Source organism: Crotalus tigris, unplaced genomic scaffold, assembly GCF_016545835.1.
Source record: "Crotalus tigris isolate CLP2741 ecotype Arizona unplaced genomic scaffold, ASM1654583v1 scf7180000018777.2418813, whole genome shotgun sequence".
NCBI classification, from domain to species: domain Eukaryota; kingdom Metazoa; phylum Chordata; class Lepidosauria; order Squamata; family Viperidae; genus Crotalus; species Crotalus tigris.
The window spans coordinates 1,780,026-1,807,867 of NW_024097195.1; the positions used below are offsets into that span (position 1 = coordinate 1,780,026).

The 27,842-nt window shown below is 36.6% G+C and overlaps 1 protein-coding gene across 2 annotated transcripts in view; it reads left to right on the forward strand.

Annotated features, from left to right (window-relative positions):
- QSER1 (glutamine and serine rich 1) overlaps positions 1 to 27,842 on the forward strand; it is a 47,096-nt gene that overhangs the window by 2,632 nt on the left and 16,622 nt on the right. Inside the window, exons 2-7 of one of the 2 annotated variants that reach the window (XM_039355924.1) lie at positions 2,652 to 2,727; positions 15,146 to 15,255; positions 15,744 to 15,905; positions 19,052 to 22,585; positions 23,512 to 23,783; positions 26,656 to 26,772. In XM_039355924.1, coding sequence (XP_039211858.1) covers positions 15,809 to 15,905; positions 19,052 to 22,585; positions 23,512 to 23,783; positions 26,656 to 26,772 — 4,020 coding nt within the window. In that variant the 5' untranslated portion in view covers positions 2,652 to 2,727; positions 15,146 to 15,255; positions 15,744 to 15,808. The remainder of the gene's footprint in view (positions 1 to 2,651; positions 2,728 to 15,145; positions 15,256 to 15,743; positions 15,906 to 19,051; positions 22,586 to 23,511; positions 23,784 to 26,655; positions 26,773 to 27,842) is intronic. The other variant, XM_039355923.1, reaches the window with a different exon arrangement.

Sequence of the window (27,842 nt, forward strand, 5' to 3'; positions counted from 1 at the left end):
CACTGCAAATGCGGAGGGGATAAGGGAAAGCTCTTGGCCGCCTCCTCTTGCTTCCAAGGTGCGTGTGCGGGGCAGGCCGTTCAGGTTCAGGAGTTCATGTTTACTTCCTGCGTTGCCTAGAGAAGGCATTTTTGAGGTCTTTGGGAAAAACAGGGAAACCTCCCCCCCCCATGTATTAATACAGCGTAGTAATGGAGAGCAGTCCCTTAAATAAAGTCTTTAAAGGAAGGTGTAGGTCCGTAGATTAACTGAAGATTTAGAGCATACGAAACAAGAGTAAATGTGCCTTCACCTTTGAAAATAGAATAGGTTTCTCTTCTGAAACCACCCAATACCTTTTCATCATTTTCGGTTTGTACTTTTCCCCTCTTTTTTATAGGCAGAGGTTCCTACACTTGTATGCCCTGTGCTTTAAAACTGAAACTTGCTTAAGAATACTCAAACACAAAGAATATTTGATGGGATACTTTCCAAGGATATTTTATCAGATAGAATAGCAATTGGCTTTCTCATCCTGCCAGACATGAAGTAAAGGTTTAAAAACTAATTACGAAATGAATTTTAATATAAAAGTAATGATATTTAAAGAAGAATCTATGTTGCTTCCTAAGAGATGTTACACGTGTTTACCAGTGATTTGTATAGAATTTGACATTTATTTTGGCTCTAATATGTGTGCAGTATGTGTAAAATAACAACAAAAGTACAATAAATCTTGAAGCCTGTAGGTCAGCAAAAATTAAATTAGCTTTGATTTCTTCAGTAGTCCTTATCCTTTGATGGCTTGTATGCATTATATATTCCTTCTTCCTGTTCTGCACCTATGTCACTTCTGAGAAGGCTTGTTTTGTAGTTTAACTTAACAAAACGTAGCAAAATATAAATAGACAAAGCAAAAAACACATTTCACTGACGGACTAGACAGTTGTGCAGGTAGTCCAGCGGTTAAGACACCAGAGTAGAAACTAACTAAACTGTTAGTTTAGGCACGAAAGCCAGCTGGGTGACTTTGGGCCAGTTACTTTCTCTCAGACCAACCTATGGCACAGGATTGTTGTACAGAAAGTAGGAGGAAGGAGGATATTGTGTACGTATGCTCCACTGAGTTTTTAATAAAAGTAATAAAGGCAGGATTTAAAAAAAAATATGAGGAAGCACAAAAGGGCTCACCTGCGAGATGAGAGGGTGGAGCAGAAAGCTGCCTGAAGCAGTGAGGGAAATATTTTGAAAACCGGGGAAATTATTTCTTATGTTGATTATGTTCATTTCTCCTGGGGAGGAATGAATGGGTTCCTGACTAAAGAGACAAGATTTGATTCTAATGTGAAGATTGGTGGGAAAGATGACTCAGAATATCAGGAAGAAATCTCACTAATTAGCTTTTCTCAATCCTAGATTTTATTAACTTTTCATTGTATAGTTTTTATTGCAGTAAGCAAATTATAGTTAGCTCTTTCAATATCTCAGAATATATTATTCGGGTTACTCAAGAAAATAGTTTATGGATATTGGTTATTGGCTCATATTTGGGACCACTCAAGCCTCAATTGTTGCTTTGAAGCCTGCCTTACTTTGCCCACAGCCTACCCTCAGAAACCCTATAAAAGCAAAGTAATTTAATTCTAATTCATTCCATGTGCACATAATGATTTCAGAAAGTCCCTTAATTGAAGAACATGTAGAAGTATCATGCACAAACTTGAACCAGCCTTCATTATTTTGAGACAATAGCTCTTCTATGCTGGTTGATGAATTTAGAAAGTCACATACAAGAGAAAGCCACGTAATAACTTGTTTGAAGTTTCCCACCTGATAACTGGGGGAACAGGACTGTGGCAGCAAATAAAGCAAATAATGACTTAATGATTTGCATTTAGGTACTACATATGTGTAGCCAGAATGCCATAAAACCCGAAGGACATCCTTTTTCTACATCACCTCTCCCTTGAGAAATCAATATTGGAATGACATTTATTTCTACATACCTTGAAGATTCTCCCATATATCAGAAAATCTATTGCTGATTGTCCTATTTTGCTTCCAAACCAATAACCCATTTTACAATTCAAGAAAAAAAATGGGGAAAAATAGTCCAATCAGCTTGTATACAAAATTATAGCAAATGTTTTGTATAAGGTGGGATAAGGATGGAAGTTTTGTACTATGAAGCTTTATTCCCCAATAAGCTGTGTGATGTTGAAAATAGTAGGCTTAGAGTTGATCATCTCCATACATTAACAATTTGTTGCTATCAAGAGGATTGTTTGGGGAGGATTGTATACAATGTAACATAGTCTCTAGTTATTATGTTTTAGCAAATTTAGGTCAGTTTCCTGTAGTTTCTGTTTTCCATATATGTCTCAACTTCAGCTTATTCTAAAAATGTGTATATCTTAATTACAATCTGTTGTAGAATTAAATCAGTGAATGACATACCATTCTCCTTACGTTTTTGCCAGCTCTTATCAGTCTTAGCCAGTTTGACTAAGGGACATACACCCAACTAAGTTGTGATACATTCTGACTTCACACACCGTGTTAAATCAAAACCAAACCACATTGTGGCTGATTTAAAAATAGTCTTAAGGCAATTTGTGGAACTAGCAACCATCTACCCAATTTTAGTTCTTTTCCACATATTTTTCCCTTAGGATGAAAATATTGCTGCCTATAGAAGACAATGATTTAGTCAACTGTGATAGGGCATCAACAAATAGACCTCGCAAAGTAAGATGAATGGCTTTATTATTTTAGTCCTTCTGTGGTCCTATCTTTTTACTAGTTGTGATTCAGAAAATTCCTACGTTTTTTTTTTTCAATGATCCAGATTGCCTTTCGTTTGACAGTTGACCCCCTGAGGCCATTCCTGGAAGAAACAAATTGTTTCAGTGTATTAGTAAGAATGTTCAGCTAGTTACTTAAGCCCTTTTCAGTAAGCTACTCCATGTGCTCAGCCCCATGTTCCTTTTTTATTTTTCTATCTCACACTCCACATTGTATGACTTAAGGGGTATTTTAAGAGGGGAGGAGACTTAGAATTCTTTTTAACAACAGTCTATTAAGTTCACTAAGCAGGCTGTTATTTCTTGTTTCTTCCTGTCCTTTAGCTCAGTGTTTCTCAATCTTGACAATTTTAAGGCATGTGGACTTCAACTCCCAGAATTCCACAGCCAGCAATGCTGGCTGTGGAATTCTGGGAGTTGAAGTCCATATGCCTTAAAATTGTCAAGGTTGAGAAACACTGCCTCCATCCAGCACTTTGGTTTCCTGTTTGAGATGAATGACCTTGTGGAATTATTTGGTTGCTAGTCTGCTTAAGTGTTAATGATTGGATTTAGATATCATACTGTAGATCAGGTATGTCAAACTGCCGGCCCATGGGCCGGATGCGTCATACCAAAACCCTGCCCATCCCATTGCCGGTAACGGGGAAAAGATTGTGATACATCGCGCGATATCATGTGACATCATGAATTTGACATGCCTACTGTAAATGAAGGAACAATCCTGGACATATAACATATACCATAGTATTAAATATAGACAGTGCAATCAGAATAACAGTGCAAGTAGTCCTCAACTTACAACCACAATTAAGTTCAAAATTTAAATTGCTAAGCAAGACAGTTGTTAAGTGAGTTTTGTCCCATTTTATGACCTTTCTTGCCATACTTATTAAGTGAATCATTGCAGTTGTTAAATTAGTAACACGGTTGTTAAGTGAATCTGGCTTCCCTATTGATTTGCTTGTCAGAAAATCACAAAAGATGATCACGTGATCCCAGGACACTGCAACTGTCATAAATATGAGCCAGTTGCCAAGTATCCAAATTTTGATCATCTGACCATAGGGATGCTGCAATGGTCATAAATGTGAAAAATAATAAGTCGCCTTTTTCAATGCTCTTACAACTTCAAAAAGTTGAGGACTACCTGTAGCCAAATTCACACTATTTGCTGAGCCCAAACTGCAATACTTATATACTATATTATGTATTGTACGCAATATGAATTGATGCTATGTAGAAACCTAGCCATTTTACCTTGCTTGGATCCACACAATATGCTAAATCCATCTGTGACTTAGTTTGGGGGTTTGTTTTTGGACAGTTTAGGTTTGTTTTGGGGCAATAAACTCAGTTCCTGTGTTTATAAACTATGATATATGGTTCAGTTTAATGTGAATGCAATCATCATTCAACAAACCATAGTTTATTGTCCCTCATAGTTCAGGGGATGACACCAGACTTTATCATTTTATTGACTGAAATATCTGCTTTTGGTTTTAAAAAGTGACAAATGTGAATGTTGAATTATAGACAGATTAAAGAAGTTATTTGTTAACCCAGACAGCAATTTGTATGTATGTGTGTAATTATATATAGTTTTTCCATTTCATCATTGTGTTACTGTAGAATTCATTAAGTATTCATGATTTTTCTTTCCATCTTTAATATACTTCTCCGTTGGCTTTAGAAGGCAAGATGGAGATAAGCTTTTCAACCACATGGTTATTTCAGTATATACTTGCCAAACTTCAATCTTTATTAGCTTAGTTACTGTAGTGCTATGTAGTTAAAGACTGTAAGATAAGCAAATGTTTATTTTTATGTCACTCATTCCTCTTATGTTCTGCAGTTAGATTCCTATGAAGAAAATTTGTAGTGGCAGTTGCTTACAGATATGCATAGCATAATTTTAAACTCCAGGATTTAAAAAAAACCTGAATCTTTTGAATAAAAAGAAATCTGAATCTTTTGAATAAAAAGAAATCTGGTAAATAATGTTTGAAATTTATTTTTTAAATTTCTTTGTGAAATTGTCAGAATGAACCAAACCAGTTTCCACTACAAGTATTTTTGAATTAATCTTTACTTTTTTAATCTTGCTGGATATTAAAGCATTTTTCCTATGTTTCAGCATTCACAACAATTTGTAGAATATATGGAGGAAATTTTAAAAAATGCAAACTTACTAAAATTGTGGCTACTTTATGCTTAATTGCATTTTCAGGAAATCAACATAGCTGGTTGTATTGAAATGTTTCATTGAACCGTTTATTCTTGATCACAGGATGTAACATATTTTGTTTTGAAATTATGAATACAATTTGAATCATGAAAAATAAGTGGAACCTAATATGAAGGTTTGATAAAGTGATTTCTCTAATATTTGCATCTTGTATTTTTTCCACAAAACTCAGGATAAAGCACATGAAAGTTCAGTTCTCATAACAAATATTATAAAAAAGCATAATCCCGTAAAAAAAATACTAACATTTGCAGTATGTTTAATGGCTGATTAGGGATTTAGACCAAAGGTTCTATAGTTTTGCAGTTTCATTTACTCACATTATTTCTATAAAACCTTTATTTTTTATATTGTGATACCTAATTATAAATATATCTCGCATGAATCGGGTTGTCTGAATTTAAAAGAGGCTGAAGTTGTTGAAAAAGTAAACATGAGAAAGGAACATGTGTAAAATGTGGATATTGGCAGTAGCTTATGATTCTGGTTACTTGGATATATAAATCCTATAAGGATATTTTTGTCTCTTTATGTTTTTTTTAGGGTATTATTTTACCTAATTGTGACAGAGATTAAATAATGATGTGGCCTAATGGACATTGCTAGTTTAATTTTTGTCTTTGTCCTTTCAAGACTAGACACTAATATGGAATTAATGACACTACTTTGCTTCCATTATTTATGTGCAATCATCCATAATAACAAGAGGTTGATGAAAATTGGTACTTTGAGTCAATTTGTAAAGTGTTAAATAAAAGTTAAGGGTGAACTTTTTTGCTGATGTGCCAGACTTTAGAGGATGGATTATATATTTGTTGAGGAATCCTTTATTTCAATTTCTAAAAATTCTTTACATTTATACAATAAGAATTTAGACAGGCCTAAAGGCTATAAATGAATTTGTATAATATAGCAGAAAATATATATTACGCATCAGAATAAACAACTTTTACTCATGAGCCCTAATTTAATGTATGTTTTGTATAAGATATTTACACTTCAATTTTATCTTAAATTTGTATAAACTTTTAAGTGGATTTGCATATTTAAATAAATAATGGTTTGCTTGGCTACAGTTAGTTCAACAAACCACAGATGTCTGGATTTATACATCACGTAAACCTATAAACCATATACATTTATATGAATTTTGAGTTTATGAATAGTTGAACTTAGCCATTATGATTTGTTAATACAATTTAAGATTTAGTATAATGTGTGTGAACAAGAACACCATGATTTGTTCAACAAACTTTAAGACAAGCCATGTACTAGCAGAATAGCAATCCAGCTAGTTTTTCTGTTGGACAACATACAGCCAATTAATAGCCTCATTGTTAGATTAATTTTTCAAACTGTCAGGCTCCTTGATTTTTGCTAACTATATTTTGTGCCCTATTGAATCATTTCCATATTGCATCTTGCTTGTTCTTTCACTGACCAAAATTAGTAAAATGTAGCCTGACCTATTGCTTGTTTTACATTAATGGCATCATAGAAAAATGTGAATACTATATTAAATATATAATTACATACAATAAAACCAATACATTTATTATTACAAAAGTTAAAATGGTAAAATAAGCAGGACCATGGGAATTATGATAGAAATGTAGTGGCACAAAAGCATACATTCAGTCAAAAGTGCCTTTAGTTGATTCCAGAGGTTAACCAAGCTGGATAGGGAGGAAATTCCATAATCCAGATAGTCATGTCAAGAATACCATCATTTGGTAATCTTATTTTAAAATGGCTGAGTAAGATATAAATTATGTTTATTTACTATTTTGATCCGGACGGTAGCTTGTTTGTTAAAGTATGAGATTATTGTTGGGGGTTACCCCACTACTGTACCTACCTTCTTTCCATCCCAAATTCCCCATGTCCTTTCCTCCCCATACCCGCACTCTCCCTATTTATATATATATATATTTCCTCATTTATATAAAATCTAATAAAATATTTATATAAAAAAAGAATACCATCATTTGGGCTGACACAGGATTATTGTCTTAGAAAGTACAGAATTATGTTCTATTTTCCATGGAGCTAGTAACTGGTCCTTCAGATTTCCAAGATTTGAGTCATGCAATGTTTGATGTTTATTTGTAATTTATCTGAAGCCTATAGGTGCAGAATGCTATAATTTGTTTACAGTAAATTACCCCCTTCAGCAACCTAGCTGCAGTATTTTGCACTAACTACACTTGATCTGCTAAAAAAAGAGTTCTCTGAACAGTACTATACAAAATCCAGTTTGAGAGTATCTTTTATAATTTTCTGGATAAGTGATACAGTTGTTAAATGAGATTTTTTTTCCATTTTATAACCTTTCTTGCCATAGTTGTTAAGTGAATCACTGTAGTTGGTAAATTAGTAAAACAATTGTTAAGATGAATCTGGCTTCTCCATTCACATTGCTTGTCAGAAGGTCACAAAAGGTATATGTGACACTGTGAGTGTTTCATGGGGGGATCACATGACCCGACATGGGACACTGCAACTGTCATAAATAAATGTTGGCAAGTGTCCAAATTTTGATTTTGGGGCTGGTGCAACTGAGCCGAGGTGGCGCAGCAGTTAGAGTGCAGTACTGCAGGCCACTTTAGCTGACTGTGTTCAGCAGGTCAGCGGTTGAAATCTCACCGGCTCAAGGTTGACTCAGCCTTCCATCCTTCCGAGGTAGGTAAAATGAGGACCCAGATTGTTGGGGGCAATGTAAATATATATATACATTGCTTACTGGTGTACACCGCTTAGAGAGTGCTTGCACTTAAAGCAGTATATAAGTCTCATAAATAAATAAATAAATAAACTGTTATAAGTGTGAAAAACAATCATAAGTTTCAGTGCTGTTGTAACTTTGAACTAAACAAACTGTTGTAAATTGAGGGCTACCTGTAAAAATGATAAACTCTTGGGAGAAAATGAGTAGATAAGAATTTGATAGAATTTTGGGAAGTTAGAGAGAATTAGAAGAAAATGTTATGATTTGCAGCATTTATATACCCAACAGAAAACAATGCTAATTGAAATAAATATACAAGAAATGTGTTGTTAATTACTGAGCATAGTACCGTGTTTTCCCCAAAATAAGACCTGATATTAATTTTTTTTTAACCTCCAAAAGAGGCATCAGGTCTTATTCTCAAAGGGTTTCTTTTCCACTCACCTCGTGATGGTGGCACCAACAGCCCTCCCCAGTCAGCCCACTTCTTCTGTGGCCAAAGGAGCAGCATCATTCTGCAGCTGAGAATGGAGCTCCAGCCTGCATTTCGCAGTCAGAGGCCTTTACAGAAGGCCTTTCAATCCATAGTTCTTGGCTGCAGAGGCCTTCTGGAAAGGCCTCTGACTGCGAAATGCAGGCCGGGGGATGCTGCAGAAAAAGTGAGCCAGCGGGGAGAGGCAGGTGTCAATTCATAGGAATCCTGGTAAGTGAGTGTGGGGCAGCTCCCCCCCACCCCCAGCCTAGCTTGATTTTTAGGTTTGCGCCTCTCCCCAAAAGTAGGTTTATTTTTGAGGTAGGACTTAAATTAGGCCCACCTCCAAAAATCAAGCTAGGGCTTCTTTTGGGGGTAGGTCTTACTTTCGGGGAAACGTGGTATATAAGATCTCTGCAGATTTCTACAGTAGTTCTCAATATATAAAACAGATCTTAATTCAGCCCTATGGAATGGGATAAGATGACAGGTGATGAAAGGCTACAAGATAGACAGCAGTTCTTTGTGAATTTTGCAAGTCAGAATTCCTAATGTCGAAGAATAAAGACAAAGATATGATAGAATTTTGTGGTCTATGACATAACTCTTCCTAGTTTCTTATAGTTTTATCGTGTATAAGAGTTTATTAGGAACATACTGATTTTATCTTGCTACAGATCTGTGGCTCAATCAGTGGCATTCCAGACAATCTCGTGATCTTAACAAATAGTTCATAGAAAAATAACAGTGAAATTTTCTATCAACATGCATGGTTCAGATTCTTTCCTAGATTCAACCCTCTTTATATTTTACTTTGATTCTGTCAAAACTAAGAAATTTGAAACATCTAATTATGAATGAAACATTTCATGCTTTTTCTGAAATTTTACTTTACTGATTTCTGATGCTGTCTTAATGTTTTTCATTCTTGACACAAGTTAACTTGTTCTTGTTATAGTACTCTTCGTATTCAGTTTCTATTACATATTGCATTCCTTTACTGTTTTTTTATCAGTCATTGACTTTGTTGTAGTGTCTTTGATATGGGTTGAAACACCAGTGAGCATTATTCAATTCTATAGTAATTATTTGATTTTTGATTCACAGTGTTTTGGTTTACATATGTGTTTTGGACATTCCAATGTTGTTGTTTTTTTAAAAAAAAACGTTCCTTGAAATCTACCCTACATCTTGCCTCAAAACAAAAACACCACCAGTATATTAAAGCCATCAGCTTTCAGTAGATCTAATTTATTAAGCACAGATTAAAACAATCAGATGGTAATAGATATAGTTTGCTCAGTTGTTTAAGCATTTATATGTTTTGTTGAGAGAAGATATTGAATTGATATACTAGTTGCCCACCTTAGTGTAAAAATTTTCTTCATCATTTTTCATAACTTATGGATTTATAAAATAGTTATGATTCCTATACAGCTTCGTCCTTGTGCTGATAGAGGTACATAGAGGTTGTTGTTGTTAATTGCGAAGTCGTGTCCAACCCATCGCGACCCTATGGACAACGTTCCTCCAGGTCTTTCTGTCCTCCACCATCTTCTGGAATCCATTTAAGCTCATGCCTACTGCTTCAGTGACTCCATCCAGCCACCTCATTCTCTGTCGTCCCCTTCTTCTATTGCCCTCAATCTTTCCCAGCATTAGGCCCTTCTCCAGTGAGTCTTTCCTTCTCATTAGGTGGCCAAAGTATTTGAGTTTCAACTTCAGGATCTGGCCTTCTAAAGAGCAGTCAGGGTTGATCTCTTCTAGGACTGACCAGTTTGAACACCTTGCAGTCCAAGGGACTCACAGGAGTCTTCTCCAGCACCATAGTTCAAAGGCCTCAATTCTTTGTCGCTCAGCCTTTCTTATGGTCCAACTTTCACATCCATACATTGCAACTGGGAAAACCATGGCCTGGACTATACGCACTTTTGTTGGCAGGGTGATGTCTCTGCTTTTTAGTATGCTGTCTAGATTTGCCATAGCTTTCCTCCCCAGGAGCAAGTGTCTTTTAATTTCTTGGCTGCAGTCCCCATCTTAGGTGATCTTGGAGCCCAGGAAAATAAAATCTGTCACTACCTCCATTTCTTCCCCATCTATTTGCCAGGAATTGAGAGGGCTGGATGCCATGATTTTGATTTTCTTAATGTTGAGTTTCAAGCCAACTTTTGCACTCTCCTTCTTCACCGGCATCAAGAAGCTCTTCAGTTCCTCTTCACTTTCTGCTATTAGAGTGGTATCATCTGCATATCTTAGGTTGTTGATATTTCTCCCGGCAATCTTAATTCCAACTTTTGATTCATCTAACCCTGCCTGTCTCATGATGTGCTCAGCATATAAGTTAAATAGGCAGGGCGATAGTACACAGCCTTACCGGACTTTTTCCCAATTTTGAACCAATCAGTGGTTCTGTGTCCAGTTCTCACTGTTGCTTCTTGACCCGCATATAGGTTTCTCAAGAGACAAATAAGATGGTCAGGTACTCCCATCTCTTTAAGAACTTGCCACAATTTGTTGTGATCCACACAAGCAAAGTATTTAGCATAGTCAATGAAGCAGAAGTAGATGTTTTTCTGGAACTCCCTAGCTTTCCCCATGATCCAGCGTATGTTGGCAATTTGATCTCTAGTTCCTCTGCCTCTTCGAAATCCTGCCTGTACTTCTGGTAGTTCTCAATCCACATACTGCTGGAGTCTAGCCTGTAGGATTTTAAGCATAACTTTACTAGCATGTGAAATGAGTGCAATGGTGTGATAGTTTGAACATTCTTTGGCATTGCCTTTCTTTGGAATTGGAATGTAAACTGACCTTTTCCAATCCTGTGGCCACTGTAGAGTTTTTCACATTTGCTGCAAATTGAGTGTTGGATTTTTATTGCATCGTCTTTTAAGATTTTGAATAGCTCATCCTACTCTTGTTGCTCAGATTTCCTAAGGCCCATTTCACTTCACATTCTAGGATGTCTGGCTTGAGGTCAGTGACCACCCCATCATGGTTATCTGGGCTGTTAAGCTCGTACTTGTATAGTTCTTCTGTGTAGTTTTGCCCCCTCTTCTTAATAGAGGTAACTAGATAAATTTAGTGTGTGCATTTAAGCTGCTGATTTGGTCCTTCAGGAATGTATTGCAAAAGTTAATAAAAATTAAATCATTAAAAATACAGAATTTTTGTGCGGTCAGTTCAGTCTTCAGATAGATGCTTCTAAAGGCTATTTTTTCCCTCTGGTCTCATTTCTGCAAAATAATAAATCATCATAGCCAGCAAATTATTGACTCATTTATATAAATATTTAGAATATGTCTGATACTGATTTTTTTTCTTTTGTTTGATTGTTGATTAAAATGAAGATACAAAGTATATGACTAATTCAGAAAAATATGTTCCAAAATTATATTGATTTTACTTAGCTGTAATAAGGATTATTTTCATTATTCTTGCTCAGACTATTACTGCATAACTTGCCAAATACCCATCTCACTGCAGTATTAAGAGGACATGCAATTTTTTTTATTCTTTGGGCATTTCTCTAATCTATTTAATCATTTAATTCATAGCAAAATACATTTGTGGTGTTTTTTTTAGTGTTAGAAATTCTCAGCATACTTTTATAATTAACTGTCTATGTTAATTTAATAGCTCAGAAAAAGAGTGGAAAAATATTAAAGTGTTCAGGAGTATTAAAGTGTCTGTGTGTGTGTGTGTGTGTGTGTGTGTGTGTGTGTGTGTGTGTGTGTGTGTAAAAATCCAGTTTAGTAGTTAAGGCATTAGGCTAGAAACCAGTAACCCTATAAGTTCTAGTCCCACCTTAGGCATGAAAGCCAGCTAGGTAACTGGGCCAGTCACTCTTTCTCTCAGCACAACACAACTCACTGAGTTGTTGTGAGAAGAATAGGAGGAGGAAGGAATATTATATATGTTTTCCCCCTTGAGATATTTATAAAAATAATAAATGCGGGATTAAAAAAATCTAATATAGTTGTATATGCCTGTGTACACACATATATATATATATATTAGAAGTAATTCATAACAAATAAAAAATGTGAACAGTATGTTGATACCCAGATCTTGTTCCCTGTTTTGCTTATATAAAATGAACTACTATTCCAAGATTACAAACTAGGTTGCCTCCATTCTGTTTCTCTGGGTTTAATTTTTGTTTCCTCACTGAACAATGTTTCAGTTGATTCCATTTTGTTCTATAATTTTCTGTCCCTTGCTTTAGTCCATTACAATCTTTTTGAATTTTGTTTTTCTCTTCTAGATTATTAGCTGTTCTGCTAATTGTGTGTCATCTGATAAGCTTGCATCTAAAATATTAATAGCAAAGTTGAAGAATGCTGACTGTTGTATCACCCCAGTTGATGCCTTATTTAAGTTTGATCAGGAATGTTTGAATTGGTCAAATGTTTGCTGAAATCAACGTATTTTGTGATTATAACATTCACACAAACTGCTAAGTAAATTGCTGTTTAAAATGCGTTAAGATGATCATAATCTGATAATACCTGTTCTTGAACAATTATGGCATTTTTGCTAGTTGAACTGTTTTAAGGTTTTATATCTTTCAATATATCAGTGTCAGAGTGACAGGTTTGTACTTCCCTTGTTCCTCTTTTTTCCTCATTTGACTGATAGGGATATTTGCCCCCAGGGGATTCTCAGAAACAATATATAAACATTTGGTTACGTTGTATTTCTGGAATGCAATTCATTTGATCCAGAAGTTCTAAATTCATTCAAAGTAAATAAACATTTCTATCAGTCTTGGACTTGTATCCTGCTGCTTTATTCTGATTTCACAACTGCTAAGTGAAATATTTAGCCGTCTTCTCAGAAAAATCTGAGCTAAAGTATAGTTAGTACTAAGTTTTCTTTGTATCCAAGCAGTTGGTATAGTGATTTTTTTCCTCTTCCTTTTATTTTGAGCATATGCAAAATCTGGTTTGTTTTTCTTAGCATTCATTATCAAACTCAATTCATTCTGAGCATATTCTAAACTTTGTGTGTGTGTATGTGTGTGTGTCCTTGTTGATTTAACCCTCTTTCCATCTCCTATATCAATATCTGTATATTTCCTTTTCACTTATTTACTTTCTTTTTCTATTGAGTACAAAAAGCTGTGTTGAAATAATATATCTAAGCCAACATTTAATGAAAACTTAAATTACATGGACACACTGATCTGTAAATTTAGATTTGCATGCCTCAAGAAGTAACTTTTTGTTTAGTTTATATAGTTGCACAAACGAAATATGAAATAAGTAGTGATGATTGTGTGTCAGCTAATATAGCCTAATTTAAATTATAAGTTCCTGGCTTAATCATATATACCGAATATGCAAGACTATTGTCAGATAAAATTTTGATTTAATATAATTTTGATATAAAACTACTGCAGTATAGATGTCTACTAGTATGTCAACCAATGACAGTATTTAACAAAATTTGGGGCATTGGTATTTTGTCATAACTGAATACATCTGTGCCATGGGAGTTAATAATACTGTCAAATGCAAAGGATAATGCCTATGTTATGATAGCCCATTTTCTTTCATATGACAGTCATGCTTCTTGTGTATTAGTAACCAAAAAAACACATTTAATATGGAAATTATGGTATAGGATAGGATAGAATAGAATAGGGCTGGAAGGGACCTTGGAGGTCTTCTGTTCCAGCCCCCTGCTCAAGCAGGAGAACTTATATCATCTCAGACAGGTAGATGTCCAGTCTCCTCTTAAAAATCTCCAGTGATGGAGTGCCCACGATTTCTGGGATTTGAAACAAGTATTCTATTTGGGAAACCAAACAGCCATCTAGTGGCCATGACTTTTGAAATAATTCTTTCAAAATTAACTATATACATGGTAAGATAAAAATGGGACCAGCTTGCTGTTGTTTCATGTATATAAGCTTTCTAAGAGGAATTTCTTTTATATGCGTGCAGCTATCTCATTTTTGTGATTGATTTATTATAGAAGGTCGTGTCCCTAAAAAGAGAAAATGTCTTCATAACATACACTGAAATAATTTACGGACACATACACACAGAGACACACATAGGTAAATGGCTCATCATATGCAGAATTAACAGTTTTACTCCCTGTGATAAATGCTCCTTTGTCCATCCAAAGTTTGGTATATCTTGACAAACCTTGGAAAAAGTATAGAATATTTCACAGTTGCATTGAACCTTGGAGGCACTTGACATAGTCTTCTCATGAAAGGGTTTGAATCTGCTTCTGAGATACTTGGAAAACCCACAAGGATCAAAAGCATCTCCGTGCCTTTCTTCTGCTTAGAGATCTAAAGACCGATTGGGGTTTGCTCTGTATTTTGCTTCTATAGTCTTGAGTATCTTTCAAATTTGAAGTATTACTAAGAAAAATCCTTCCTCCTGTTTGAAAGCCATGAGTCCTTTGACTTGCGTTTTTCAGACCTAGCAATGCTTTCTGAAATTGCCTTGTGAAGTCAGAAGTGTATTTCTGGTTTCAAGAGAAGGAGATTTGCTTATGAATGTCTTATAGATCTTGTATGCATAATTTTAGAAATTGAAGTTTATTTTATTTATATATATAATACACACACACACACACACACACACATACATACATACATATGTATGAAACTGTGATAGACATAAATTTAACAATGCAAGGAGCAGAATAGTAAATAATATCTTACAAATCACTCTGAAATATAGAAAGGCAATTGTTTTCTATTTTAGATGTGTTAACTAAATTACATTACTTGTGTATTTGTGTAAAAGAATCCTAAGTTACAATATTCTGTACTCTTGAGGATCAGTCACTGCTCAACCATTAAAGTTTAAACTTCTAATATTAATCTTTCTTATTGTGATTTGGTTAATTGTCATATTTTCATCTACATGTGTTGTAATTGCCTTTTGAAGTTTAAACTATGGAGGAGGACATTCATCACACTCAGAAGCGGATCTTCTTAGACAAACATATACAGCTTCTCAGCAGCTTCCTGTGTACACTACCACGCCCCATCCTTCTGGTAATAATAATTTATGAAATAGATGGCTTTCTTTTAAAATAGTTTAGAGGTAACGTAATAGAAATACATTTCAGGAAAAATATTGAGATATATGTTGATATACCTGTTATACCTGTTAAAAGGTTTGGGAGGAAGAAATTTCTCTGACCGCATTTTCTTTCCTGGAGCTCTAAGCATGAGGATTTAGAGACGAGCGGAATTGGTGAAAATTGCCCATTCCTTCCCTCCCTTCATCCTTTAGTTAATAGTGCACTAAGTACAACATAAATCAAGATTTCTGTAGATACTTTGTAATATTATTGTATATTTACTCTGTTTATTACTTTCAGCAACTTTTATGGTTAATTAAGTAAACTGTTAGAATATTGTAATAGAACTTTTTGGCCATTACCAAAACTCAACTGTTGTGATTGAACTTTTTGATTAGACATTTAAGTACTGAGGTATATCTAGGATAAAGCTTATATGTGATATACTTTTTCTTATAGGTCTTCCTGGAATTTTTGATAATACTACACACAGTGGCAATAGTAACACTAAAGAAACATCAGTTATGAATTTTCTCTCTGCAATCGAATCTCGCAATACTCAGACTGTTTCTTCGGGAACAACTCTTTTACCACAATTTAGGACTCCCACGTGGCAACCAGGTAACATTTTCCTAATATTTTGGTACCATGGTACCACTGCTACCATGGAGAAAATTTGTGATTCTGATAGTGGAAACAAATGAAGAAATTGCAAAACTGACAATGCTGTGGGAATATATTTAGCATAATTCTACTTGTGAATACTGATGTTGACATAATAAAATGTGAAGCAAAAAAATAGTTTTCAATGGGATGGGAAAGATTCATATCTCTTATAAAATAACCTTGAATAGTTGAAACTGTCAAGATAGAAACCAGTGCAACTATGGCTGGTGTGAATCATAATGTCAACAATGATCAGATGCCTTCCTGGCTCCAGGTTGGGAAAAGAATGATCAAAGGTCCATTGATCATGAGGGTGGGAAGAAAAGGTTTAACGATTAAACATTGTGACAAATAAACATATAAGACTTGATTTCTGTGTTCTGTAGTAAGCAAGTTTTATTTATTATTTATTTGTCAAATTTATATGGCCCATTTCTCATGAACTGATTCTAGGCCAGGGGTGTCAAAGTCAATTTCATTGAGAGCCACATCAGCATTGCGGTTGCCTTGGGGGGCCGGGTGGGTGTGGCCAGGGTCTGTATGGCCTACTGGGTGGGCATGGATGGAGTGGATGTGGCCTACTGGGTGGGCATGGCCAGCTCTACAACGTTCACATCAAGGGTACCTGTGGAGGCCTGGGCAGGAGTGGGACAGATCTGAGGGTCTCTGGCAGAAGGGGATGGGACTAGGGCAAGTGCCAAGGCATGGTCCAATGAAGGAGCCTCACTGTTCCTCTCAGGCCATGCGGGGGGGGGGGCTGGATGGTGGTACAGGCTTCTCGGAGGCCTGGGCAGCAGAGGTCAAATGCCCAGCCTGGCCCTCGAGCACCCACGGCACCAAGCCCAGCCCCATTTCCCCAAGGGGGCACCCAGCTGCACCTATCCTCCTGGCTGCTGCTTCTGTGCTTACTCTCCTTAGCCAGGTTGCTCATGATGGGTACGAGGGCAAAGTCAGAAGGAGGCCCATTACCTCTCCATGGGAGTAGACCCGGCTTTGTATCCAAAGCTTCCTTAGCAATAGGATGAGAGACCCCCAGGATAGGCCAGGAGGAGGGGGCAAGGGGATGGTGAAATGGCAGCAGGGTAGGACTAAGGCAGGAGTTCCCTCAGACCCTCCCTCTCCTCCTTTCCTTTCCTTCTTTCCTTCCTTCCTAAGTACAGAGTGGTGGGGAAATATTTGAAATGAGGGAGGGAGAAAAACAGGCAAGAAACACAGCTGGGGAGGTTTCACCTTTTGTGAGGAATGGAGAAATGTGCCATCACCTGGAAGTAGCCAGCACATGGCCCTCACCTACTTCACATATCTGTCTTGGTGGGCTCTGGAAGAGGGGATGCCATGAGCAGCATGAGAGTCAACATTACCTGCGCAATGCCGCCCAGCCCCCAGCCTGCCCGGTCTCAGCAGGTAGCGGGGCGCTCTCACAGCACCGAGAGGTTGAGCCGGGCTGTGCAAAGCTTGTCAGCTTTGCACCTTGCTGCCTGCTGAAACTGAGCAGACTGGGGGCTAGACAGCATTGCACTTCTCATCAGATTTGCATCACCCGGCTCAGCTCTTGTGCTATGAAGAGAGCACTCCGTTGCCTGCCGAAACCAGGCAGGCTGGGGGCTGGGCAGCATCACGCTTCTTTTTGGATTTGTGCCACCCGGCTCAGCCTCTTGGCACTGTGAGAGCACCCCACTGCCTACCAAAACCCCTCCCCCAGAGCCCATCAAGCCGGATAGGTGAAATAGGCGAGGGCCATTTGCTGGCCACTTCCAGGCGATGGTGCATTACTTCATTCCTCACAAAGGGTGACACCTCCCCAGCATGCATCCAGGGAGCAGGGCCGACGCAACAGGGGCTGGTTCCTTGCTGTTGACGGCCTTGTGGAGCTAAGACTGAATGCGTTTCAGCATAGATGGCCACTACAAAATTGTACATTGGCTCCCGGCCCGCCTGGGCCAGGGCCAAGGCAGAGGGGGCCGTTCCCTCACTGTTTCCAGGATGGCTTCACGGACCACATGAAACCACTTCGCGGGCTGCATCTGACCCCCGGGCCTTGTGTTTGACATGTCTGTTCTGTATAATAAACTAGCAGTTAAGGCATTCTGTAAAACCAGTTAAAACAATGAGCATAAATAAAAACAAGATCATAAGAAGGACACTATTATATATAATACAGAGAATGCTCAGGTTTCATATTACCAGGAGATTCCCAGGCTTACTGATAAAACCAACTGTTAAGGCTTTTCCAGGAAGTCACAAGAGTTTGGGAGGGATGATGTTTTAGAGGGTGGATGCCATGACAGACAAAGCTTGTCTCCTAGGATCCATCAGCTGGAACTCCCTCATAGATGAGGCCTGCAATATGCAATTTCTCCCAGACCTGATGGGACATGTAGATGTAATTGGGAAAAGGCAGTTCCTCAGATAACCTGCCACTGTAGGGCTTTAAAGGGCAAATCCAACACCTTGATGTTGACCTGGAAGCAGACTTGTAACCAGTACAGCTCATGGACCAGAGGTATAATGTGAGTTCTTCCAGGAGCACACATGACTGCCTGTGTCACCACATTTTGCACCAGCTCAGCTTCTGGATACTCTTTAAGGGTAGCCTCATATAGGGTGAGTTACAGTAATCAGTTTGGGAGATGAGCAGGTGATGAGTATGTATGATTTTCTTACGTTTGCAATGAAGCAACTTATTTAGCATTGCCAAGTTTCTGAAACTATTGTTGTTACTCTGTTTCTGAAGGTGGTGGGGTTAGGATTTTTGAAGTCAGTTGAGTTTCTGGACTGTAGGAATTTTTAATCACGGTTGGTCTAATACAGCCCTCTGGGTTCCTATGTTAAATATAAAAAGAGGACAAAATGTTTCACCCTTTCTCTGCCAGTCTTAGCATGGAATAAAATAATTGAAAAGACTGTTTCGGTACTGCCTGCTAAATCTCACGTAAACTCAGAATCTAGAGAGAACTTAGCACCAAGTCTTTGAGTGCATTTAAAATATCAAGGTGAAATATTTTTTGTGATTAAATTCAAGACTCAATAAAATCGTTAGATACCAATTTTATATTTCCTTTTTCATTAATGACTGATTATCTCTCTCTCTTTTTTTAAAGCATGCATGCATTCATCAACTGAGCTTTTTACCCCTGGAACTCTACCAACATCTGGAACCTTTCCATCAACCTCAGTTTATCAACATCCCAATGCTTTTAGCAGTAGAAACTTTGTTACTACTCCTTCTTTAACACTTCAGGATACAACTTTTAGTGCAACCTCAAATGGGCTTCTAACTGCTCATGACCCTTTATTGCAGATCAAGACATCCCAAGGCACAGTCCCCCCAGGACTCACTTTTGAACGTCTGGGCAGTTATGTATTAAGTACCAGCATACCACCACAGTCTTCAACATACCGTTCTGCTCAAGAGTCTGCACCACATCTCCTACAGCCACAGTTCAGTTTATTGCCTTCATCACTTGGTGGAGGAGCTCAACAGACTCCACAGGTGTATAACTCAACTCTGTTTACTGGTTCTACTGCCTCCATTGAAAGAGCAATGCAGCGTGAATGTAGTGTAATTAAACACCATCAGCGGCCTTCAAACACACAGTCTGTTCAGGCACAACTGACTGGTTCACAGCATTCCTTACAGAACTATTTACCAAGTACAAATGAAACTGATTATCAGGATGCATCCCGCCAATCATCTTGTAGCCCAGCTGGCGATGCTACTCAGGTGAGCAGTAGTGGTCCACAGCAGAAATCCTCTCAGGTTTCAGTGGAACATACTCAGTCATATGCATCAGCAGTTCCATCACCAGGTTTCCCCTCTGTTTCCACTACAAAGGCAAAACAGTGTTCTACAAAGCAACCACCAAGGTCAACAAAGACACCTAAACCACAAAGTGTAGCCCCTTCTGTACAGACACAAAGTTATTCCAAAATTGCACAGAACCAGAACTCTGTAATAGCTAGTCAAGCACAAATCTATTCTACAGCACAGCTCCCAAGTCTCCTGTCAGTAAGTCAGTCACAAAATTATATTTCAACACAGTCACAGAATGTGCCACCTGTTAGTCACGCACAAGCATTCTCAGCCATCAAGATTGAGAAATTACCATCATTCTACAAAACACTTTCTTATGCTGGGCAATCAGAAGCTGTTACTTCTGAAAGCCAGGCACTACCATACACGTCTGACCAACAGGTATTAACTTCAGTTTCAAATACCTTCACTGGGCAAACAAGGGATCTTTCTTCAAGCAGCCAGTCTGAAAATTATTCTTCTAGTCATTCTCAGGGTATGTCAACAGTTAGCCAGCCACAGATGAGCTATTCATCTCAGTCACAGGTCTTGTCAGAAACATTTTCTTCTCATATTCAAAACCTGTCAACTACAAGCTCTCCCCAGAACTATATTTCATTGCATTCTCAGGTACAAGAGTCACCCTCTCCACAATCTCAAAAGTTTTTGCCAGTTGTACAGTCAACTCCTTTTGAAGTAACACCTAATTCACCAGCATTGCAGAACAACAGATCTTCCTCAGATACAAAGTCATACATTAAAAGGAAATCTGATCCTAATTTGTATCAAACATCTAAACAAGATGATCAGTTTCCAATGCATAATTTTCAGGCACTGCAACAGCAATCATCTCTTGATTCCTCTCCTCAGAGACTTACTGATGGTGAGATTAATGCTCAGGATACAACTTACAAAGTTTCCAAAGCAGATAATCGCTACTCTCAAAGTGTAATCAGAAGTAACTCTCGTCTTGAAGATCAAATTGTTGGACTTACTTTTCAAGGGTCAAAAAAAGATGAAACAATGGTTAACCCTGTAACACAAATTAGCCATATTACCAATACAGTGAATCATGATATTAAAAAAGCAAGTAATTTACTATCAACAGCACAAGTAAATGCAGACAGTAAAGAACTTGGCCAGCAAGAGTCTCTTATACACAAGGTACATGAAGTTAAAGTCTCAGAACAACAGATTCATGTTGTTAGTTCACCAACTCAGCTTCATACTCAGGCCATACGGCACAGCCATCAGCTATGCCTGCCTACTTCACAGGTACTTCTAGAATCCCCGTGTGATTTACAAATGCTTCAGCAGTCAATATTGCAATCTGGTTTAGGATACACAAAAAGTGTTCCACAAGTACAGCACCTTATGAATTCTCAGCAGTATCTTCAAGTGGATGGTCATATGATTCAAGGTAATGGGAGGCATTCTCAGGAGCAGCTTCACTCGCAACACCCTGAAATTTTGAAAGTTAACCTTTCTGAACCATCAAAGCCATTACAACATCATTTGACATCCAAAGATAATTTTGAACAGCCAAATCATGAATCTAAGAATCAATTTGTTCCCCTTGGTTCTGTATGTTTTCCAGAATCTGTACTTCTCAATGATGAAAGGAATATATTGTCTAACGTAGACGATATCTTGGCAGCCACAGCTGCAGCTTGTGGAGTAACACCATCTGAATTTGCAAAATCAACAGCCAGTGATGAAGAAATTCAGTCAATTGAAAATGGAGATAGCCCTAAATCTCAGTTTCATACAATAGATGTCAGACACATGACTCCTAGCTTCAACTCATCACCTGCAATTTCTGGAAAGCCACTTAGTGTGAATAATATTTCTTTAAATGGAGGTCACGTTACCCTAAATTTAACAGCAGTATCTGCAGAACAAACAAAAGATAGGAACCTTGACCAACAACGCATTGAGATTTCTGATCAAGGTATTCCTACTAGAATTACAACAGTTGAGATTGAAAGAAGGCAGGAACAGGTTTCTAGTCAAGTTAAGCAACACTCCAGCACCAGGAGTGAATCTGAAGCTAAAAATAATGTTCATATGGATGGAACATTAAACATTAAAGATATAGGCCTTATGTCAAGTAATAGGACTCTAAATGAAGGGATTGCAGTGTCACAAACAGATTATAGCATGGCAAGTAACAATGCTGACGTTCCACTGCAACAAATATCTATGCAGCATCCAAGAAATGAAAATGGTAATACCGAAGACAAGAGCCAACTTTTACCAGAAGAGGACCCTCAAAAGCAAAAAGACAGAGGACAGAATCAAATTAAAAATGTCAGTGAAGTTGTTGATAAAAATCAGAAGCAACTGAAACGAAGTGGGCAGTGCAAACGTCAAAATTCAAGAGGCATTGATGCCAGCTTTCCTTACTCTCCGGTTCCTGAAAACTGTCATGAAACTTACCAACATCAAGAAAAAATGAGGCAGAAAATTAAAGAGGTGGAAGAAAAGCAGCCAGAAGTTAGAAAAGGATTTATTGCATCTTTTTTAGATTTCTTGAAATCTGGACCCAGACAGCAGTTTTCAGCACCTGCTATCCGTGTTCCTAATCGTGTAAGAAGACCTGTCACCCCACTTATTAGAGCACCTTGTCAGTTGCAAATCTCAAAAGCTCAGACAGCAACAGCTACTTTGCCTTTGGATGGCTCTGCTGAAAATTCAGTTAAGAACAATTATGAAGAACCTAAGACAAAGTCAGAAGCCCGGCCTTTTTTTTCTTTTGATAAAGATAATGTGGGGAACAACAAAGATCACCAAAAGAGTACATATTCTTCATTATCATCATCTGATATAAAGACAAATTCAGGTAAAGTTTACTATGCTTGTGATGAGATATATAATTTTAATTTAAATGTAGCTTTAAATAAAGATATAATTAAACCAGTCCAATAATCAATAAATCTCTCTTTTTTCTTTGTTACATAAATGTTTTGAGAGTAATTTAGTTTTGAAAATTATTAGGGGTGCTTTTAAATGTTTAATCAGAATAGTTAACAAAGTCATGTTATATAGAATTTGAATTAAAAAACTTTTTTATAAACTACCAAAATTGCTTGTTTAAACTGAAATCTCAATAATCTACCAAATGAGGACTTTTTAAAAACACCTCTACAAATTATTTTAGATTTGCCTATAACATAGATAATATATGCTTTTAGGTGGACAGTGATTAATATTTATATGTTACTTATATGTAAGGGTGTAGGTCTATACATATGTTATATATAGGATGTTTAAATGTGTGTTATGTATGTGTATACTTTGAGAGCAAGCAACTAAATTTCATTTTTAATGTGTGCCATTGTGCCCACAGTAAAAAATGACAACAAAGCTTATGTATGTATCTATCTATATGGAGTTGGTTTGTTTTTTCATTTAAATATCTTCAGCACATAATTTTTCTATGACAAGATCAGATACATAGATACCTTGCTTTTATTTGAAAGGCAAATTAAATTTTAATCTTTCTTTTTCTTGTGCCCTCTATTGATTTTTTTTAACTGAAAGTAGATCTATGAAATATATACAGAATTCCAAGAATCTGAGAAATCTGCCAAATTTATTTATTGAATTTTTATGCCACGTATCTCCCCTACAAGGTGACTCTGGGCGGCTATCAGTCAGTCAAAGCAGCTAATATTTTGTATTCAGTGGTAATTTGTAAACTAAATTATTTGTGTTATAAATATGAAAATGAATTCAAATTCTTTAAGTGCTTGTTTTGTGCTTTAGAAATTGACAAAACAGTTTCTCAAGCCATCACTAACACTGCTGTAAAGAAGGAAGGTTCCCAAAAGACTGTTACGATGGCAGATGCACAGGTGAAAACCTGTGTAGCACAATTCGAAATGGAGAGTGTTGTTACAGACCAGTTAGCAAAACCACAAGCATTGGTTGCAGTAGAAGGATATACTGAGGATGACCATGGAGACAGTGAAGGCGAAGGCATATACAGAGAGCGCGATGAATTTGTAGTGAAGATTGAAGATATAGAACCACTAAAGGTAAACCATCTATTTTAATCTGAATAATTCGTCCTTTGTTTTTTAAATCTTACTTATTGTTAAAATACCATAAAAAAATTCCATCAGAATTTGAAAGAAATTAAATGAAAATTGTGCTAATTATTTTCATGATTTGTGGAATAATGAACTGGAGTGTCCTGTTCTTGCAAATCTGTGGCAGATAGGTTTAAAATTAAAACTATTTTGTGTTTTGCTCTTAAACATTAGAACACTTCGGGGAATATTTAAATTTGGTTTGCCTTGCTATACAATTCAAGAATTGGAACATTAAGTTAGATAGTTCGAGCATGTGTTAAAAAGATGAATTTAGTCTGAAATTCACAGAATTGTCAATATAGTTTTAAATATAGTTACTGCTTGGCAAAGATATGTATTCTCTTTCTGGATATCCCAAATTATTGAAATTGAGATGTCAACAGTTATGGTACTGCATTCATAAGGTACCTAAAAGAATTATGCATCTGAAGAATAAATCTATACCTCATCTGCAGCAGTAGATTGCCAGCATGTGTTTTTAGTCAATGTTTGAGTTAGTTCTTTGGGTTGAATTGCTTTGTATCACTACTGCATTCCCAATACAAAAGAAAAAACCTTGGAAGGCCCAAAACAACTTCAGAATGCAGAACAGTAGCTAGCAGAAAGATATAACTAACTTTGTATAAACTAAATTAAATATAAATTAATATGCAAAGGAACAAGGAGGATCGGGACTGCCTGATTTGAAATTATATTTTATATCTTCCACTTAATCTGGATGAAAGTGTAGGTTTTGCTGAGAAATAAGAGAATTTTAGAATCAGAAGGGCACAATCTGAGATTCGGATTGTATGTTTCTTTTTATGACGTAGTAAAATTAATGTTAATGTGAATTTTTAAGAATCATTAGTACTCTGTTGAGAAGATGAAACAAATATAAACCCTGATTCTGCCAAAAATGTCTTTAAGACTCTCAGCTCAAGAACATTTTACAGGAAACTAATAGTAGGTAAAGAAAAATATTGATCTTATTGAGATTTGTTACAACAAGAACATGGAGGAGATAGGATGAAATCAAAACAGCAATTAAGTGCAGAGGGATTTATTTTCAATAGTTTCCATATGCAAAATTAAGAAAGATTTAAGGTGGTCAACAGGGCATTTGGAATTGAGCAACAGAAGATAGAATTTCAAGTTGAACTATGTAGAAATAATGAACAGGTAATCTCTAAAATATATAAACTTTTATGAAATTTGAAGTGGAAGAAGTTCAAGTGGAAGACTGATAAAATACACTAAGAACTTTGGACAAATTATACTGATGGGTTAGTGGGGTATTTTGTGGTTACAAGGATTGAAATGTACACTATGTTATAATTTAAAACAGAATTTTTATAAAATGATGAACCATTAATATATGCCTCCAGAAAAAAATTATTGAGAATGTAGACAACATGAAAGGTCATTTTATCATGCTTTATTAAAAAAAACCCCAGAAAACTTTAGTTTCATATACTATAAAAATACAAAGAATTTTAAAGATAAACATTCAGCTGAAACCAGAGCTTTTCTTGTTACAATTAATGGACAATCAATTAAAAAAGATCCATGGAAAATTATTTTTATATATAGTTACTGTTGCAAAAGTATTGTACGTGAGAAAATGGAAAAACTGAGATACCCACAATGGAGGAATGATTGCTGAAGATGACAGAACTAGCAGAGATGGTAAAATTAATCTGTTTGGTTAGAAAAAAAAATTATATCAATAATTATATCAATGACTGGAAGCCTCTACTTTTTTGCTGAAAAAGAGAAAAAATGAACTTGTGATTAATGAGTATGAAATTTAGAAAGGGTAGCCTAAAGAAAGAAGTGGAAACTTCCAGACAGCTCACCTTCACTGCAGACAACTTGCAGCACCGTTTGCAGAATGGGACTTTTGGCGGGCTCAGCAGGGCAGAGACAGCCTGGACAATTCCTATTGGCTTTTGAAAGCCATTAGAATTAGACTCTATTCAAGAGAGTCTATTCTATTGGCTTTCAAAAGCCAATAGAATAAAAGGGAGTAGCACAGCTAAGGAAAAGGAGAAAAAATGGCGTACTGCGTTGTTTGGCGACCCCTGTGAAATGGTCGTTCGACCCCAAATGGGGTCCCGACCCACAGGTTGAGAACCACTGCCTTAGAGAGAGTAAAATATAAATATATTTATAACCACTATCAAGAAGATCAGAAGCTGCTTCTTTATCATCTTTTCTATTTCTATTTCTCATTCACCAGTTTTCTTTCTTTTCTAATATTTGTCTTGGTTTTAATCTTATCAAAAAAAATTTAATAGTGGTACTCAACAATATTGATTATAACAGCACTAATCCAACACAAATAAATACTAATATCTAATATCCCCAAATTCTCTCTCATGTAGCCAAATTTTTGCTTCTGTTGGAAAACTCACAAGATGGGAAGTGATTCATAGCTATGAAGCTACCCTGTTTCATAAGAGGAATGCCATCACTGATATAAAGCACTTTCAAAAGATCAGATTAATATTTTGCATTATTTAATTGTGCATATAGTAGGGTGACTGAAAATTTTAAATCTCCATCTGCATTTTTGCTATCTGTTCGAAAACAATCAAAAAGAATATTTCAGATAAGGTGTAAAGCTGGGCTTACATATAAGGAAAGCTGAAGATAGAATTCAGCTCTTTTTAATTATGACATTGCATGTCAAAAGATGCTATAAAATGTGGTAAATGATTATTTAAAATATTCTAAATATATTCTAAGATTAGCTTTATGGGAATATAATTGTTGCAATGTGTAAAAAAACAAATATTAACAGAATTGGTGCTTTTCATTTTGGTCCCTGTAGGCTGCTTTAAAAAGAGGAGTGGAGCCTCCAGCCATCTGGAAAGTTCAAAAGGCTTTGCTGCAAAAGTTTGTACCTGAAGTACGAGATGGACAAAGAGAATTTGCAGCTACTAATAGTGTAAGTATAATCATTCAGCTTTAACCATATTAACAGGTGAGAGGGTTACACTGTATATAACAGCAGTACAGTGGTTAAAGTGCTGGCCTGGAAACCAAGAGACAGTGAATTCTAGTCCCGTCTTAGGGCAACCTTGGAGCAGTCTGTCTGTCTGTCTCTCTCTCTCTCTCTTTCTTCTCTCTCTCTCAGCCCAATCCACAGGGTTGTTGTTATGGAGAAAATAGGAAGAGGAAGGTGTATTAGGTATGTGTATCACCTTGAGTTACTACTTATAAAGTAATAAAGATAGGATTTTTTAAAAAGAACCTAATAAATAAAAGATGCTCTTTTCTAGTCTTGTAAAATAGTATTAATATTTTATTCTGAGAGCCAGTTCGGTGTAGTGGTTAAGGCAATCAAGCCAGAAACCATGAAACCATGAGTTCTAGTCCTACTTTAGGCATAAAGCCAGTTGAGTGACTTTTGGACAGTCACACTCTGTCAGTCCTAGGAAGGAACAATGGCAAACCACTTCTGGGGAGAAAAAAAAACCTTGCCAGGAAAACTTCAGGGACTTCTCATATAGAGTCTGAGAATTAGACATGATTGAACAGGGGAAAAAAAATTCAAGATCTATTATGGTATAATTTTAATGCCTGTTTTTTATGGTCTGCCTAGAGTTATATACTTGAGATGGGTAGCTATATAAATGGAATGAATTAATGAATTAAATTTTCGTTATAATTGGATAGGATTTATTAAAATAGAAATATTGTCTTAAAGCAGGGGTCCCCAACCCCCAGTCTGTGGACCAGTACTGGGCTGTGGCATGCCAGCAACCAGTTCGCACAAACAAGCAAAGCCCCATCTGCGAGATGCAGGCAGCACACAAAATCACACACCCTCCGGTCCGTGGAAAAACCTCTCTCCATGGAACCAGTCCCTAGTGCCCAAAAGGTTGTGGACCTCTGTCTTAAAGAATTAACAACAAAACTACTATAGAAGTTACCACTAAGAAGTGGTAAAAGCAAGAAATCTTAACTACACTGGGCAATAATCATTCAGCTTGTGAAGGACTTTAGATGGTGCTT